Genomic DNA, 18,422 nt, shown 5'->3' on the forward strand with positions numbered 1-18,422 from the left:
TTTTTTGATAACCCGACTGAGGCAATGGATAAACTAGATCCATTGGAATACATGGAAAACACTATGCATGCATGTTTAGGGCCAGTTCACACCATAAAAATGGACTCATATGTCCCGGATCAGTTTTTGCTTATAGGTCCCACCACACGCAGTTCCAGTACAGTTCCAGTGCGTTTTTTATACAATTTGCTAGGTTCCAGTACAGTTCTGTGCAGAAAAAATGCAGTAAGCTCTACTTTTTTTTCTGCACCGGAAACTGACTGCACTGGTGTGAACTAGAGCCATTGGAATACATGGAAGACACTGCATGCATTTTTGGTGCGGAAAAAAGCGCACGGAACTGCATCTGGTGTGAACTAGCACTTAAAGTTCTTGCCACTAACCCGCACGGGCCTTTTTTTTTTTTCTTTGGGCCTAAACATATGCTGCTTCATATGTGATCAATGTTGCACCTGTTGAGCCATGTGGAAATTACTTTATTCCCTTCTGTTAACAGGTTTTTGGTTCTAATGTTCTAATTTTGGGAATATGCCACTTTGTTCCACTAGATGGAGCCAGCTCTCCTGTTCATCCTCCTCCCTTTTACTTGAACTTTTATATTTTTGTTGCTTCAGGACTTGGGGGGAAAATATAATAGAACTGCAGTGTTATATATACTCTAAACAGATTCCTATATACAACAAGGGAGCAGGGTTTGTTGAAAACCTGATGGTGGCATGTGAATGGCTGGAAACTGAGCTGCAAAATTCAGCTGACCATATACTTTGTTCTCATATAAATAATAGCTGTTCTGAGGGCAGTTCTATTTGTTATCACAGCTACAAATTATTGGGGTCTGCTCCAAACATTCTATTGCCTTTTGATCCCATACTGCTGGCGGCACAGCTCCGATTTCTGGAGGCATCTCATAACTCACCACAGGAGGGAGTTCTATTGCACCTTTCAGTTTCTACTGCTCCTTGATCCTGTTTTTTGGAGTATCCAGAAGAAATGCAGAACCACCACTGGATTTGCTGAACTTTTGGTGGGGGGTTTAAATGTCACAGCTCACCGCTCTGTATTGAGTTTTTGCATATGTCTCCTAGTGACTGGTTACCCGGTCTTACATGGATACCACATAGGTAGAGATGTACTGTTTTCACCCAACTGGGATGCATTCATGTATCAACGTGGGCGTGGCTGAAAAGGTTAAAATTCTGTCTTGGAATGTAAGAGGCATAAACAACAAATACAAAAGAGCCTCAATATTCCAATACCTGAAACAGACAAACCCGCATATCGTTTTCCTACATCTTACTGGTCTTTAAATGCAGATTCGGCAGACCAGCTTGTGTAAATAATAATGAAGAGTATCAAATGCTGCAGAGTAATGAGAGGGAATGTGCGGAATCTCACGGGGGCTTCATATAGGTCTCTGCTGGAGACAAAGCGCCTCTTGTCCCTGCATTTTACCAATCCAGCACATTCAGAGGCTAAACGGGGGGCACAAACAATCTTTGCCGAAAGAGATAAGAATGGGAAACTCTTGCCTATGCTAGTTGCGGACTATCACCCGATCACAAACATCCCAGTTGTCAAAAACAGGGGGGGAAGGGGGGGGTGATCTGGTCACTGACCTGCAGTCCATATTGACCGAGTTTATAGACTTCTTTTCTTCCCTTTATTACCTCATACTGCCATATGATGTGTCTGCTTTGGACTCCTTGCTAGAAGGCCTATCCCTTCCCCGGTTGTCGGAGGAAGGTAGTACTGTATTAGATGACAAAATTACTATTAAAGAGATTGAAACAGCAATCGTTGCGTTTCCTCCTCATAGAGCCCCTGGTCCGGACGTCTTTCCGACAGATTTCTATAAAGCCCATATAGATCAATTGGCCCCCAGACTGGGTCTAATCCTGGAACATTGCCTTGAAAAAGATACTCTGCCAGATGCTTATATGATCCTTTTTCTTAAGCCTGGGAAGGACCTGTTGGAGTGTGCATCATATCCTCCTATAGCTCTATTGAACATGGATTTAAAGATTCTCACCAAAGTATTAGAAACCAGGTTAGCTGCGGTCATCCCTTCCATAGTTAATATAGACCAAATGGAGTTCATGCCGGGTAAATCTACAGATACAAATCTGAGAAGACTTTTCACGTATTTAGAACTTCCCTCTATGGATTCCGAGACTAGAATAGCGGTATCAATAGACATAGAGAAAGCTTTCGATCCACTCGATTAGTGCTATATGTTCAAGGTCCTGGAACTCATGGGTTTTGGGCCAAAATACAGAAAGTGGATATCAATGTTGTATAGACACCCTAGGGTGGCAATAAGACTGGGATTTGCTATATCTGAATTCTTTGCAGTTGGTAGGGGCACTAGGCAAGGGTGCCCGTTATCCCCCTTCCTATTTTCTCTTGCGATGGAACCACTAGCTGTTGCCCTTAGGTCATCATGGGAGGTTAAAGCTATTAGGGTAGGCTCGATTAACCAGTGCCTTGCACTTTATGCTGACAATTTGCTCCTGTCTCTTAAAGGCCCAGGAGCTTCACTGCAGGCAGCGCTAGACATTTTGAATTAGTATGCTACATTTTCGGGGGTTGAAGGTGAATTGGAGCAAGTCGTCTATTCTGCCGCTAGACGAGAGGCCCGGGAGGAGTTAACCCAGATCTCCTGTTACAATGGGTCTCATCTCTTCAATACCTGGGGTTGAAAATCACAGTGAATGTGCATTATTATGTCCCTTAATTTAATTCCCCTACTGATGCTCCTTAAGCATAAGGCACTGACCTGGACTAAGTTGTCTTTGATAAGCCGGATTAGCTTTCTTAAAATGAAACTACTCCCTGTCATTCTCTACTTCCTGAGACATGCGCCAACATGGGTTCCTAAATCCTACTTTAGAAAGTTGGATGGCATAGTCAGTTCCTTCCTATGGGCTCCCAAACCCCCTAGAATAGGAATCAAGGTGCTCCAGGAACCAGGGGATCAGGGAGGTTTGGCTTTGCCCGACTGGTAGAAATATTTGGCTGGCCAAATGGTGTTTGTTCATCAGTGGCTACAGGCAGATGATGGGGATTCGGCCACCGTTTTGGAGGCAGCTCACCTAGGGTCCTTGAGACTGGCCATTTATAGAGGATTCAAATCTAACCTCCCATTAACAATGAAAGCAACTATAAAGGCCTGGGAAACTGCAACGAAGCTAGCGTGTCCTAGTCATACAGGTATCACCCCCTCTACCCATCTGTGGATGAACCCTGCACAGTCCCATTTTTATCACATACCGGATCCTATGCTGTGAGCGGTTAGGGGAAATAAAACATTGAAGGGCATAACTAGTTATGGAGAGTTGTTGACCTTTACACAAATGAAAGCATAGCATGATCTTCCTAATTCTTATCCTTTTAGATTTTTCCAACTTCGGCATGCATTCCAGGTACAGTTTTGGGAGATGAGGGTGGAATCCCTGCCCTCAGATCTTGAAAACCTAATAACACGTAAGGAACTCACCAAGCTTCTTTCCTGACCTATAAAGAATTCTTTAACAGGACTCCTCAGGCCCTAACCAGATTTAGGGCAAAATAGTAAGCTATGGTTCCTGTCATGCGGGGGAGGACTGGGACGATTTGTGGACTCTACCCTTTCAACACATTGTATCAGCTAGGGATAGGTTGATCCAATTCAAATTTATACACAGGTGCTACTATACCCTGGCCAGATTAGCCAAGATTTTTCACTCCGTCTCAGCTGAGTGCTGGAGATGCTCCAACTCGTTCGCTGACACAGATCACATTTTCTGGAGGTGCCCACAAATCCAGCAGTTTTGGACTGAGGTCACTTCCTGTGTCTCGGATCTTCTGGCAATTCCAATTCCTATGACTGTTAGGGTTTGTCTATTGGGTCTAGTGGACAACGTGGTGCCTTCTAGGGCCCTTAGTATTTTGTTCTTTTATGGGAGAAAAGCCATTATGCTGAATTGGAAGAAACAGGATGCTCCAGATGTGGTATTTTAGAAGGGCTTAGTAAATTTCATGATGCCATATTATAAGGCCACGTACATAACCAGAGGCTGTGGAAAGAAATTTGACAAGGTATGGCAAGCATGGTACAACTCCAATGACACAGTAGGATAATAGGTGGACCTAAAAATAACTGGAACAAAGAGGAAGTGTAAATGATCTATCTTGGGCGATTCTTCAGAACACAAGTGAGAACCTACCTATATATGGTTAAATATCCCAGTATTCAAAATGGTAATGGACACTGTTGCTAATTTACATGATGTGGGTCACTAAACTTGTTCTAGCTCATCTCTCTGGTTATCAGGAGACTTTTTGGAAGGCCTGGGTGGAGCTGTGACAAGTGGGGAGGGGGAGATACATTGTTAAAATGTACTCGTTTAGTTAGTTGGACTATGTTAGTTCGGTTAATATGCAAATGCACTGTAACTTTTTGGGCCCTGCGTGGCTGCAAATGAGAGCTGTAGTCATGTTGACTCAGTTCGGATGTTTTTGAGAAGCACAAAATTTAATAAAAATAATTTTTCAAAAAATAAAATCACATTTCTTCATTAATTTAGGCCAATATGTATTCTGCTAAATATTTTTGGTAAAAAAAATCCCAATAAGCGTATGTTGATTGGTTTGCGCAAAAATTACAGCATCTACAAACTATGGGATCTTTTTTTTTTTTTACAGTAATGGTGGCAATTAGCGAGTTATAGCAGGACTGCGATATTTCAGCAGACAGTTGGACAATAACTGATTCTTTGTGGGAACCAGTGACACTAATACAGTGATCCGTGCTAAAAATATGCACTGTCACTGTACTAATGACACTGGCTGGGAAAGGGATAACAACAGGGAAGATCAAAGGGTTAACGGTGTGCCTATCTAGTCTGTTTGTACAGTGTTGGAGATGCTTTTATTAGGGGGAGACATGGATCCTTTTCCCTGCTTCTTAGGAACACAGGATTCATGCCTTCCCTACTGACAGAACTGCCTCTGTGCTGAATGATCAGTGGGTGCCAGCGGACATCGAGTTTGCGGTACCCGCAGATCAGCTTCCGCTGTGTATAATCACAACTGGAGCGGGTCGCCGGTGGTGTGCGCGTGCACGCCCCAGACCCGGAAGTGTCACATCGTGTACTAGGTTCATGATCTGGCACAAAAGCGTCACTTTGCCACAAAATAAGTTATACGGGTAGCAAGTGGTTACTATCACTTTGATGATATCCTAAACAATGTTATCCACCCTTCCAAGTCAGACGGTGAACTAGGAACCACGTTTCCCGGTGTTATGGCATTTAGGAGATAGGGAGGTGTTCTGTAGTCCAAATCAGGAAAGTGACAAAATCCACAGATAAAAAACAAGTGAGCGTTGTCACCCAAATACAGGAAGTGTTTTACTAGGAGGATCACCAAGTCAAAAAAAAAAAAGGGAAACATCCTGAAAAAAAACCCAACAACTAACGCAGCCACCATTTAGAAGGACTGGTAGCTACAACTGTTGGTTCTACCATCAGTGAGCTGGTGATGTCCTACCTCTGCTGCACTAAAATCCTAAACAGTGTTATCAGCCCTCCTAATCCAGCCTGTGGACTTTAGAACACCTACCCCTAGGTTATGGAAACAAGGAGAGGGTGAGGGGTTCTGTAGTCCAAATCAGGAAGGCGACAATGCTGCTTCTCAATACATACAATAAAGGAAACTAACATGGTCACCCACACAGGAAGTGCGTTATGGGCTGGATCACTGGGTGAAAATAAAGAAAAAAGCTTTAAAAGAAAAACGAATGTAGCCACTCCTAAGGACAGGTAAGTTGCAATATATTACATTTTTTTCGGTTATAATAATTACACTTTAACAAGCCACACACACCTTGCTAATACCAGTAACTCAGATGGGTTTTCTTCTATGTACAACTCTTGCAAAAACGCACATCTGCTCTCTAGTTACAAGTCAACCCTGGTCACGAGGTATCTGATCAATACACTGAAGGCACATGTGGACTGAAAAAAAGCACTAATTAAATTGTGTTGACGTTTATGAAAAGTAAATGCTGAATTTAGATAAACTCAATGTATTGAAACTGAAGACTGGGCATTTTTGTGTTGTACCAGCTGGCTTATGTCTGTCTACTATGTAAACTCAGTGACCTCTCTCTGCAGCTCTGTTATGTCAGCAATGCTGCTTACCCAATACTCTGCTTTAAATGTGACCCATTAGCGTGAACCTTTACCCAGACTGTCAGAAAAGACATCAGGAGACTCTGCTGCACCATTCTAAAGATACAAGGGCACTCCCAGCAAAGTTTATTACATTTTCAACTAGCAAAGGTTGATGCGTCTAAACCAGGGGTCTCTAACTGGCGGCCCTCCAGCTGTTGTGAAACTACAAGTCCAATGAGGCATTGCAAGGCTGACAGTTGCAAGCATGACGGGACTTGTAGTTTCGCAACACCTGGAGGGCCGTCAGTTTGACAACCCTGGTCTAAACTATTTTTTTCTTTGCTATCCTGGGTTCAAGTTTAAAGTAAAAATGTCATGAGCAAAATCCAGCTGCTGAGCTGTCTCACTAAGTTTTATACTTTCACTGAGTGAACTTGGAAGTAGGTGGATCAGTAAAATCTTTGTGTTCTGTCCAGTCATTGATCCAAAGAACTGAAACAAGAGAGTCAGTTTGACAGCCAGGCAAGAAGCATTTTCAGCAGTAGAGCTAGGCAACAGTAACATTTATGTCCGGTTTCATGAATTATCTCTTTTAAGGTCTTTTATGCTTTAGTGTTCCTGATCACTAATTTTAAATAAGGATGTTGTAGTCATTCTCTCCTTAGCTTGAAATGGCTCTCAGGGCCTTTTCACCGCACAATGCTGTGTGCTGCAATGCAGTTGGTTAAGCAGACCATTCAAAATGAATGAGCTGAAATGCACAGCAATGCATGCAAAAATGTGGCAGGATTTATGGCAGTGCACATGCATTTTGGAGGTGTGTTTGACTGGCATTCACAATAAATGGCACTGCAGAACACTAATGCATGTTAAGCATGTTGTCATGTGTTATTGCAACGCAATGGTGTGAATGGGACCTTAACCCCTTCACACCAACCATACAGAAATATGTGGCCCCACTGGACTGGGCTTTTTTCCATGGGGTGGCATATCTGCATATCTCCCTATGTGTTGGGAGCATGCCGCACGGCGCGCTCCCAGCACAGAGACTGGGATCTCACAGAAAGCCCTGGGCCCTGTACTAATGATCGGGACCCGGATTTCCCAATTACGGGTCACCTGATCGCTGTGATAGCCTCTTATTGGCTATCACAGTGATCAGTCACTGTGAAGCCTGCCCTCATGTTTTCTTTCTCTGTGAATGGAGGAGAGTGTGAAAAAAAAAAAAATTAACTAAATAATAATAATTAAAAAAATACAAAAAAAAATAAAAAAAAATGCCTGGATCAAGGTTTCCTCTAGGTCAGCGCCAGGGTTAGTGTGTTTGGGTCAAAGGTCAGGGTCAGTATTTTTTTTTTTTTTTTACAGGAATTTTTTTTTCCTCTTAGTATCGGTGTCATGTCAATTGAGACACGGCAGCTGACCTGACACAGCTGCTTCTCCCAATTTGACATCTGTGTGGGAGCAGGTGCATGCCTATGAATGCAGACAGTGTGAGTTTGTGGACACATAACTGCACCCATACAGATGTCAAATTGGGAGCAGCAGCTGTGTCCGTGCTGCTGCCGTATCCCAACTGACATGAATGGGACTACCTACATGGTTATGCACAGAACACCTGTGCATCCCATGCAGGCAAGCATGGTCCTTCACACGGGCATATGCTTTGGTACGCCTGTGTGCTCAAGGCCTATTAACGCATCCTTATGATTTCTAAAACAAGGCAATTTTAAGCAAAATATTATTGCTAGGTAAACAATGCTAAATGACAGTTATCGTCCAAATGCTGAAAAGATCAGCTCCTAGTTTATGACTGCAGGTGTTATAACCTCCAGTCTATGCCCTAAAGTGTGAATGCACACCTTATCAGGGCCTGAATCTACCAATGTTACATAGGAAGGGGTTAAAGAAAATTAGGCTTGTGCCACATTCATCTCAGAGGAGCCTACATGCTCTCTAGCACCCTGGCAACATACAGTGATGTGAATATTTAATTAGCACTTACGTGAGTATATTTATAGTCACTGTTGGTGACCAGAAAAATCTTCCCCACTTCATTCATACGACTCAGCAGGAGAGGCAGTTTGGACTGAAAGGGAAGATAGAGATGTAAAAAGCTACACAGTAAAAACAATAAGTCTTTTTCAGTAAAGCAATTCAAAAATAAATGACAATATGCAAAGTGCAACAATCCACAACAACCAGTCAGTAAGAATATACAAAGAACACAACTCACATCAACCAATCAGGTGTCAGTTTATTCAAATCTGTGCAGAAACAACTAAAACAGCTGAATCCGTGCTGTAGTTCAGGTTTGGATTGGCCTTGTAATTTTCTATGGAGTTGATCTTAGAATTCAATCAGCATTTTTCTAAGTTTGTAAACAATGGTGTTGTGAAATGTAAAGGGTATAGGAGTGGTCCCACCAAGCATACTCCTCTTTTCTTCCAATTTATTTAAAAATCTCTGCACTGAGGTATTACTACCAGATATTAATGCAGCTCCTGCTAAGATCCTCTCTGTGTGGAGGTTTTAATTTGCAGCAAATTTGTTGCTTTTGCATAAAATTTGTGACACATTTTCTGTGGCTTCTTTTAAAGTTTTATTAGCTTAAAACCCAACTCTGGGAACATTTAGAATTATCCTCTGCAGTGGGGCTGCACTTGCAAGGATTAATAAGCTTTTTTTTGTCTAGTGAAGAGGATAAACAATTTTACTTACCTGATCCTCCGCTCCCCTGGCAGATAGTGCCCCTCCATGCTCTGGGGACACATGTAAATTGTTTTCTGTTCCCCCTGAACAGGCATAACACACTGCAAGGGATAATTCATTAGTTGCCTAGAGTTGGATTTACTGCAAACAGAAATGGCTAAGGCCAGCCATACACGGAGCAAATTTCTTTCCTGGGTTTTCCGGGTTGCAGGAAAGAAATTAGCTAGATTCACCCATAAATACAGTGTTGATGGGGGAATCCCTCCTGCCAAGCCATAATCTTCTCCCAGCGGGAGCGGGAAGGAGAATCCGGCAGGCTGGTTGTACTCAAGTTGATTGATTGATCAACTTGATACATTCAGCCTGCTCATTAATAGTTAGAAAGCTGGAACCGGCCGAGATTTGAACTGTGTATGGCCTGGCTAAGTGAATTTGTCCATCCAGATTTGGCAGCCATCTATTACTCCAACTTAAAAAGCACTCTGCTTTTGTAAAAAGTTATTAAATGACTGTATTTGGGAGAACATTTGACACTATCCCATAACTTGACAAATGCAGCCAGCTTCAACTAGGAGTGAAGGAAAAAAGTGAGCAAGATAAAGGAAAGGAGCCATTTACATAGCTTTATAGAGAGCAGCCTGTAGACCCCTTATGTTTCTTCTTTCATGTCTATGAATATATGAATCTGAGGGAAAGGTGTGCGACTGTAAAATGTGACACTGATAAGTACTCTAAATGACTCCAAAATGGCAGCCCATGGGACTTACTCTATCCGTGGCAATAGTTTGAAGCTAAGGTAGGACACATACACAATTCTTTTTTTGCAACAAAAGAAAATTAAATGATTCCCCCCATTCACATATTTGATTGTGGAATCCCTCCTGCTGAGCTACTGTATTCCGACAGCGGAGAGACTTCCCCTCCATCAGAACACACTCATCAGCGCCGGCAGCACTGATCAAGAGAACATTTTCCAACAGGCTGGTTGTACAGAAGTCGATGGAAAGATTGACCTTTGTATAACCAGCCTGCCATAGATGGATCGAAATTCGTCTAGTCCCTGCTGAACCGGCTGAATTTCAATCTAGCTATGGCTGGCTTTATTCCTGCCTCCATGTGTTTTCATGCAGTGCCTTATTACTTAACCTTTTATCCAATTGTAGGTGTAGGTATAGGCCTCCTAAAATGTTACTACACCCAGGACTCTGCATCCACTATATCTTGTCTCCCACAGTACATGGACATGCAATTATTTTAGTAAATATAAACTGCTAAATAACGTTTCTCATCAGTATATAGCAGTCTTGTGACTTATATCAGTGTCTGGTTAAAGCTTGTAGAAGAAGTTTTCATTCTACTCCTACTGTCCTATGAGGCTGCATGACCCCTGACCCTCTGTCTGGACAGTGCTGATTGGCCCTGCGCTGATCACATGCACCCGCTCAAAAAAAAAAAAAAAACTCTCTAGCAATACACACCAAACTAAGAATGTGCAGAGTGACTGCAAAGGCTCTGCCTTATCAGGAGAGGACGACAGTGGAAGAAAAGGAGGATCAGAGAAAGCAGGAACAAACAGCCTTTTTACACAATGCAGAGGATTAACCCCTTAGGTTCCACAGTGAGTATAACAAGTATGCTGTACTGCATATACAGACTGATTTTACTGTTGTGGGTTTAAGAACACTAAGTTAACTAAAATGGGAAAATAAACCACTAATAAAATCCACCTATGCAGCCGCTTTTCAATAAAAAGAAAGGGGAAAACAAATACATTTGTCTCCTGAGCACATCAATATTATTCCTGTCAAATTGATTTCAGGGCCCAGAAAAACATACTTACATCTTTCACAACATACTTTGGAAAATTCTCCACGGTCTTCTCCTTAAGTGATCCCTGAAAAAGAAAGACACAGGAATTAAGTGTCCTGCCTGCCACACATTCAATGCAAAATCTTGGAAAAACAAAGAGTTTGTTTCCAAGTCAGAGATAGACTGTAAAAACAAAGCTAAATCTGCTTTACATTCCTAAAAGAATACAGATTCCGCATAACCACAGCACAACAAAAGCAGCTTCAGAGTTATCAAATAGTGAAACATAGGGGTCAGCTTATGAAGTATGGCTGCATAAAGCCTATTTGTAAAGCAATAAATCACAGCGATGTACTTTTCAATTGTGCTTTGTGCTCTCTGTTGATTTCAGAACCATTTACATAGACCTCGTTGCTTTAAGTTTGAGAAGAGAAATAGTGGAGTGCAGTCACTTCAGAATTTCAATGTTCCAAGAAACCAGAACTGTCAATCTAACTTTGCTTTAAAGCAGTTGTAAAACGCTGCACTTTTCTTTTTTGTCTTACCTGCAAGGCAAAGGCATAATGTACTAGTAGGCATTGCCTACTAGCACATTATGTGAAACGTACCTCAAAATGAAGCAGTCCAGCGTTGTGATGTCATCAATGGAGATGGCATCCATCTTCACCTGGTCTTCCTTCCGGGTTCACGGACTCCGGCTCTGTGACTGACTGGAGTCACTCCCGCGCACATTGGCACAGGGCTCTGAAGAAACGGCACGGGTGGCCGTTCCTTCAAAGCGCATGCGCCAGTGATTTGACTGGCTGCTTGTACAGTAAATATCTCCTAAACGGTGCATGTTTAGGAGATATTTACACTACCTATAGGTAAGCCTGATTATAGGTTTACCTATAGGTAAAACTTAAAGATGAAAGTTTACTTCCTCTTTAATTTAAAAATTTCTTAAAGATGAACTTTAAGTGGTTATATTTTGCACCTCAAGCAATATAGAAAGATTAGAACTAATGGAAGGGGCTGGCATGGAGCTGTAAATAGCTTTCTGAAAACATCACAGCTCTCTGCCTTGAGTTTTCCACTCTCAAGAGTGCTCAGCCCTGATGCAAGCAGTTTGTTGGATCTTGGGAGAAGTAATGGACATCTCAAAATGCCGTGACGTGTGGAGATCGGTCAGGTGTGTGTTCCTAGGCAGGCTGCTTATACTGAGCATTCATGATTAAAAGAACTGAAATCTGAACTAAAAAAAAATATCTAATGAATGAAACAGGCAGGCCAGGGGCAGTAAGGCTGCTAGATGATGCTGGATGCCCTCCAGTCTGGAATTAAAGTGATTTAAAAGGCATTTTTTAAAAATAACAAACATGTTATGCTTACCTGTTCTGTACAACGGTTTTGCACAGAGCAGCCCAGATCCTCCTCTTCACGCTTTCTCAGTCGGGGCTCCTGGCTCCTCCCTCCTGCCAAGTGCCCCCAGAGCAGGCAGCTTGCAATGGGGGCTCCCGAGCCGCTGCTCTGTGTGTGTCCATTCACACACAAAGCCGCAGCTCTGCCCCACCCCCTCTCTTTCCTTATTGGCTGTGACTGACAGCAGTGGGAGCCAACGTCTCAGGCAATGAGGCGGTAGAGTAAGCTGCTGCACAGAGGGTTTTTTTTAGAATACATTAAGGTAAAAAAAACTTGAGCCTTTAGAACCGTTTTAGGGCATGCTCTGTCTAACTTGTTGGAGCTTCTAATGCACACTATGGAAAGCTCGGGGTGTGCAGTAAAATCAGAATAAGTCAGTACAGGAAAGGAAACTGTACAATTGTGCAGGACTGAATGTAAAGCTGGAGTTCAGCTTTAAATGTTTTTCAAGATAACAGAAAGGTTATGATGGTTAACCCAGAAGCCACAAAGTCATGTTAAGACAATGACGCACAGCTAGATCAAATAATTTTATCCGAATCTATGTACATTTGCACAGATTTGTTGCTTTAAAGCAATTTTCCCAGGATTGAGGTCATGGTGCTGTAAATGGGAAAGGCTTTACAATTCTGTGCTAGCTCAGTTTAATGGATATGCATTAGAGACTTTTAACAATGACAATATGGTGAGGCTATCCTGTAACCTTCAGAAGCCAGAGCAATCTTGATTTTTAACACAAACAACCCAGTGTTACCTTATAATGAACCCAATCAACAGCATCTCTGACATCCTGGAACATGCTCCGGAATGACATGAACAGATCTCCATCTTTAAATCCCTTTTCACAGCTGCAGTATAAAAACAGGATATTTTTTAATATATGAATAGTTAGAAGATTAGGTTGCCATTATATACTAACCAATCCAAGGATTTCAAACCTGCAGATTTATAACTGGTATAGCAACCCCTTGCCCCATAGCAGACACCTTTTTACCTGCACTAGAGACAATCTGGTTATAAAAATTAAGTTGCCAGTTCCACACTCTAACCCAGGGGTAGGCAACCTTTTGAGCACAGTGTGCCAGATCACTATACCCTGCAAATCTGTTTCACCACTGTACTACCATGCACATCTGCCCCACCACTGTACTACCCTGCACATCTGCCCCACCACTGTACTACCACGCACATCTGCCCCACCACTGTACTACCACGCACATCTGCCCCACCACTGTACTACCACGCACATCTGCCCCACCACTGTACTACAATGCACATCTGCCCCACCACTGTACTACAATGCACGTCTGCCCCACCACTGTACAACCATGCACATCTGAAGGCGCCCCATTCTAAAAAGTAAAAAAAAACTAAACTAATATTTTTACATATCGCAGCAAGCAGGTAGGACACCCAACATTAGAGGTGATTTATTCCTACAAAGCAAATACACCTTTCCTCATTGAAAATAGCGAGTATTTAGGGTTTCTCTTCTCTCTCAGTTTCTCTCTCACTTAACTAACTTGACCCCAGCACTGAAAGAGTGGAGCAGAGAAAGGGCAAGCTAGGGTGCCCTCAGGCACCTGATGTTCACCTTATCAACCCATGATGTAATTGGTTTTTCAGACGCTGGCATTCGGCCCACACAGTACCCAAGGATCTGGTGCTGCAGAATAAACCTGTGGCTTTGTTTAACAAGAAGGCAAACCTGATCCACCCAAGGCACCCCTGAAGAACCCAGAAGGTACCCTGGTTGAAAAAGGCTGGTGTACAGTGTTGCATAAATGCGCAATTGCCAGTTAGGCTGGGTTCACACTACAGCACGGGGTCCGGTGCGTCTCCATTCACCGGTTCAGGTCTGATTTCATTTGGGCTGAATTCGGACCTGAAATGGACCAAAAGATGCACAGGGCTCCTGTGCAATTCGCACCGGAGCTGCTCTGGAGATGTGTGAACTAGTTCCATAGAGAGCCGCTAAGCCAATTCTCCTGCTAAGCGAATTGGATGCGGGGGGAAACCCGCATCCAATTTGCAATACTGTGAATCCAGCCTTTAAGTAATGCAGTGCCAAGTTAAACTACCAGAGGGTAAAATTCATATTCAGCTTGCAAAACCATACATCTCACATGACTAATACCCAGGAAAACCTACACAAACTTGTACAGCTTAGGTTTTTTGCATGTAAACAAAACCCAATATATATTTTAAGCTTAAAGCATCACTAAAGGCAAACCATTTGTTTTCTTATTGGATAGAGTAGGGGAGGGTTATTATTATACAGGATTTATATAGCGCCAACAGTTTGCACATCGCTTTACAACATGGGGCAGACAGTACACTTACAATACAAATCAATACAGGAGGGATCAGAGGGCCCTGCTCGTTAGAGCTTACACACTAGAAGGGAGGGTCAAGTGGAAACAAAAGGTAATAACTGTGGGGGATGAGCTGATGGAAAAAATGAAAATACAGTTGTTAGGTGTGTGTAGGATAGGCTTCTCTGAAGAGAAGGGTTTTCAGGGATTGTCTGAAAGCTAATAAAGTAGGAGATAAGCGGACAGATTGGGGTAGGGCATTCCATAGGATTGGAGAGGCTTTGTAAAAGGCCTGGAGGCAAGCATGGGAGGAGGTGACAAGGGAGCTAGAGAGCAGGAGGTCTTGAGAGGAATGAAGAGAGCGAGTAGGTTGGTATTTAGAGACTAAGCTAGTGATATAGCTGGGGGCGAAATTGTGGATGGCTTTGTACGTAGTTAGAATTTTGAATTTAATTCTTTGGCCGAGCGGAAGCCAGTGGAGGGATTGACAGAGGAGTGGCAGACACAGAGCAATTGGTAAGGTGGATGAGTCCGGCAGCGGCATTCATAATGGATTGAAGAGGTGATGGACTATGTAGAGGTAAGCCAATGAGAAGGGAGTTGCAGTAGTCGAGGCGAGAGATGACTAGCGAGTGAATTAAGAGCTTTGTGGTGTCATTGGTTAGAAAGGGGCGTATTTTGGAGATGTTGCGGAGGTTGAGGCGGAAGGATTTGGACAGTGATTGGATGTGTTGCTTGAAGGAGAGTTTAGAGTCTAGAACTACACCTAGAACCTTGGCATGTGGGGATGGGCTTATAGTTATGCCATCGATTTTGACAGAGAGATCAGGGGAAGAGGCATATGGGGGAGTTAAAATTATAAGTTAGTTTTTGGCTAGATTGAGTTTAAGGAAGTGGTGTGACATCCAGACTGATATATTTGAGAGTAAATTACTGATACGTGAGGAGACAGAGGGAGTGAGCTGAGGGGTAGAGAAATAGATTTGGGTGTCGTCAGCGTAGAGATGGTATTGGAAGCCATGGGAGGCTATCAGTTGACCCAGGGAGGTGGTGTAGATTGAAAATAGTAGAGGTCCAAGAACAGAACCCTGAGGGACCCCAACAGAGAAAGGAAGAGGAGAGGAGGAAGTAGAGTTATAAGAAACGCTAACGGGGCGGTTGGATAAGTAGGAAGAGAACCAGCGAAGTGTACAGTCACGGAGACAAAAGGCGTGTAGTTTTTTGAGGAGGAGGGGGTGGTCAACCGTATCAAAGGCAGCAGAGAGGTCCAGGGGTAGGAGTACAGAATAGCGTCGATTGGTTTTGGCCGTTAGTAGATCGTTTGTTAGTTTTAGGAGAGCAGTTTCTGTGGAGTGTAGAGGACGAAATCCAGACTGAAGGGGATCAAGAAGACCATTATCAGCGAGGTGGAAGCTCACTCAGTTGTAGACCAGACGTTCAAGGAGTTTGGATAAGAAGGGGAGCAAGGAGATGGGGCGTAGGTTGTTAGGATTGGATGGGTCCAGTGAGGGCTTTTTAAGTATGGGTCTGACAAGTGCATGTTTTAGAGAGTTAGGCAAGATGCCAGAAGAGAGGGAGAGATTGAAGATGTGGGTTAGAGAGTGTAGTATAGGGCCAGAGGCTGAACGTAGCATTTGTGAGGGAGCAGGATCCAGAGGGCAGGTGGTAAGGTGGACATTAGCAAGTAGTTTAGCAACTTCGTCTGTAGTGGTGGGGTTGAAAGAGGGAAATAATTATTGTGCCTGTGGGCATGAAGTGTAAAGCGTGGAGGGTGTCGGCACAGTAGAGATCTCAGCGCGAATAGTATCAATCTTCTGTTTGAAGTGATTGGCGATCTCCTGTGCAGTGAGTGAGTTGGCGGTTATGACCCGTGTCAGTTTTTTGGGTTTTTTTGCCATTTGTGTCCCATTGCAGATATTTCCTTTCACTTCCTGTTCCTTAGCCAAAATAAGAAATGAGAGGAAATCACTCCAAAGGTCCAAAGGGAGGCAATCCCAGGATGTCACCAGAACTAGTGCCCCCATTGGAAGATTTCCCCTGTATTCCTGTTCTGATGTTAACCCAAAATGTGTAATTTTCTTTTACATTCACTTTTGACGATACCAGTAAAGAAAACAAATAGAGAGAATTGATCTGCCTAACAGGGGCACAGACAGCAATTAAACCTGACATGTTTCTAATCCTTCTCCACTATCCAAAACTAAAAAGTATTTGCCTTTAGTTACCCTTTACAGTTATATTAAACCCTCAGTCTATTTTGGATTAAAGAGTAACTCCACTTTTGTTGAGAAAAAAAACATTTCCCTCTGGGTGATCTATGTACATTGCAAGGATTTTAACAAACTTTGTTGTAGATACCTACCATTTGTTATCCTGAAGAAAAAGCTGTTTGTCTGTGTCCATGTGCAAAGTGAATGTGAATGGAAGTGACTTTTTCCATTAGCTGCATTTTTTCATTAGCTGCAGCACTCTACTGTTCTTATGAGAAAAGTGGCAGGGTCTGCATCCCTTCAGACATGATTTCCCTTTGAAAGTATCACACTAAAAATGACATTTTTGCAGGGGGTGCCCAAAATCTTACTTGTATCTTAGTGTAGACTTCTGGGAAAATCAGTGAGCCAATCACACAAGCAGGAAATAACATTTCTGGGGGCGTTACGTACACCATCTGTACAAAGAATGCCTCCAGGCTGCCATACTGCATCGCATTTTACAGATAATTGCAGCACTGCAGATATATTTTTTATATATATATATATACACACACACACACACACACACACACACACACACACACATATACATACACACATATACTTTGCAATTGTACACAACAGTGCTACAATATGTGAGCACAGGTATTGTTAAAATAAGCCCGTACCTCGTGTATCTGTCGCAGTTAGTGAAGAAATCTACCAGGCAGGCCAGTAGGTAGGTTTCTGAAATGGACAAAAAAAAAAGCATTGTGGCAACTATAATGGAATAACAAAACCGCAAAACAACTTTCAATGAGTTCTTATGAATTGTGCTTTTTATAGAAAACTACACAGGGAAAAAAAAAAAGAAGCGTTAGTTCTTACTGGTAACTCTGTTTCCAGTAGTCTTCAAGGTCAGCCCTTGAGAGATGGTGCTTCTCCTCACACACTGGAAACACATTGCCATTAATTTCTTTAAAAGGCGGTCCCTCAGGTCCCTGGTCAGTCATCCAAGAGAACCGAAGGCCGGAATCTGAAAGGCATAAAATACAATACAACCCCACAAGGTTAGACATTAGGGTGGGGTTGTGCTGCCCTGGAAGACTACTGAAAACAGAGTTACTGGTAAGAACCAACTCTGCTTTTCCCCCAGTCGTCTTCCAGGTCAGCCCTTGAGAGGATAACCAAGTACTCACCAGACTAGGGTGGGACAACAGCTTGGAGGACTTTCCTACCAAAAGCCTGTTCCTGGCTGGATATTAGATCTAGCCTGTAATGCTGAACAAAGGTTGAGAATCTTGACCAAGTTGCTGCCCTGCACATTTGCTCCGGAGTGGCTCCTGCCTTCTCTACACACGAGGCTGCTGAAGCCCTTGTTGAATGAGCCCTTAGATCTTTTGGCGGTGTTATCTCCATAACATTCCAGTATAGCTGCCTTGATCCATCTGGCTAGCGTTTTCTTGGATGCTTGTTTACCTTTCTGTTTGCCAGCGTACAGGACAAATCGAGCATCTGATGCTCTAAACGCATTGGTGACTTCCAGATACTGAAGGAGACATCTTCTAACATCTAGAAGGCTTAGTTCTTGCTCTTTGCTGTTGGTTGGTGAATTACAAAATGAAGGTAGTACTATATCCTGGGATTTATGAAAAGTTGACATCACTTTTGGTGTAAATCCCGGATCTGTTTGAAGGACAATTCTATCATCGTGAAATTAGAAAAGGCTCTCTGACAAAGCCTGGATTTCCCCTATGCTACGTGCTGTAGTGATAGTAACGAGGAAAACGGTTTTGAGTGTCAGCAGGTGTAAAGAAGTTTCTTGTAGCGGCTCAAAG

At 42.9% G+C, this 18,422-nt stretch overlaps 1 protein-coding gene across 4 annotated transcripts in view; it reads right to left on the reverse strand.

The window, feature by feature from the left end:
* NT5C2 (5'-nucleotidase, cytosolic II) overlaps window positions 1-18,422 on the reverse strand; it is a 252,325-nt gene that overhangs the window by 26,976 nt on the left and 206,927 nt on the right. For all 4 annotated transcript variants that reach the window (XM_073596131.1, XM_073596132.1, XM_073596130.1 and 1 more), the window contains 4 exons: window positions 17,274-17,331; window positions 12,832-12,925; window positions 10,708-10,761; window positions 8,161-8,244 (listed from right to left, as the gene is read on the reverse strand). In XM_073596131.1, the coding sequence (XP_073452232.1) occupies window positions 8,161-8,244; window positions 10,708-10,761; window positions 12,832-12,925; window positions 17,274-17,331 (290 nt within the window). The remainder of the gene's footprint in view (window positions 1-8,160; window positions 8,245-10,707; window positions 10,762-12,831; window positions 12,926-17,273; window positions 17,332-18,422) is intronic.

Source organism: Aquarana catesbeiana, linkage group LG08, assembly GCF_042186555.1.
Source record: "Aquarana catesbeiana isolate 2022-GZ linkage group LG08, ASM4218655v1, whole genome shotgun sequence".
Taxonomy (NCBI): domain Eukaryota; kingdom Metazoa; phylum Chordata; class Amphibia; order Anura; family Ranidae; genus Aquarana; species Aquarana catesbeiana.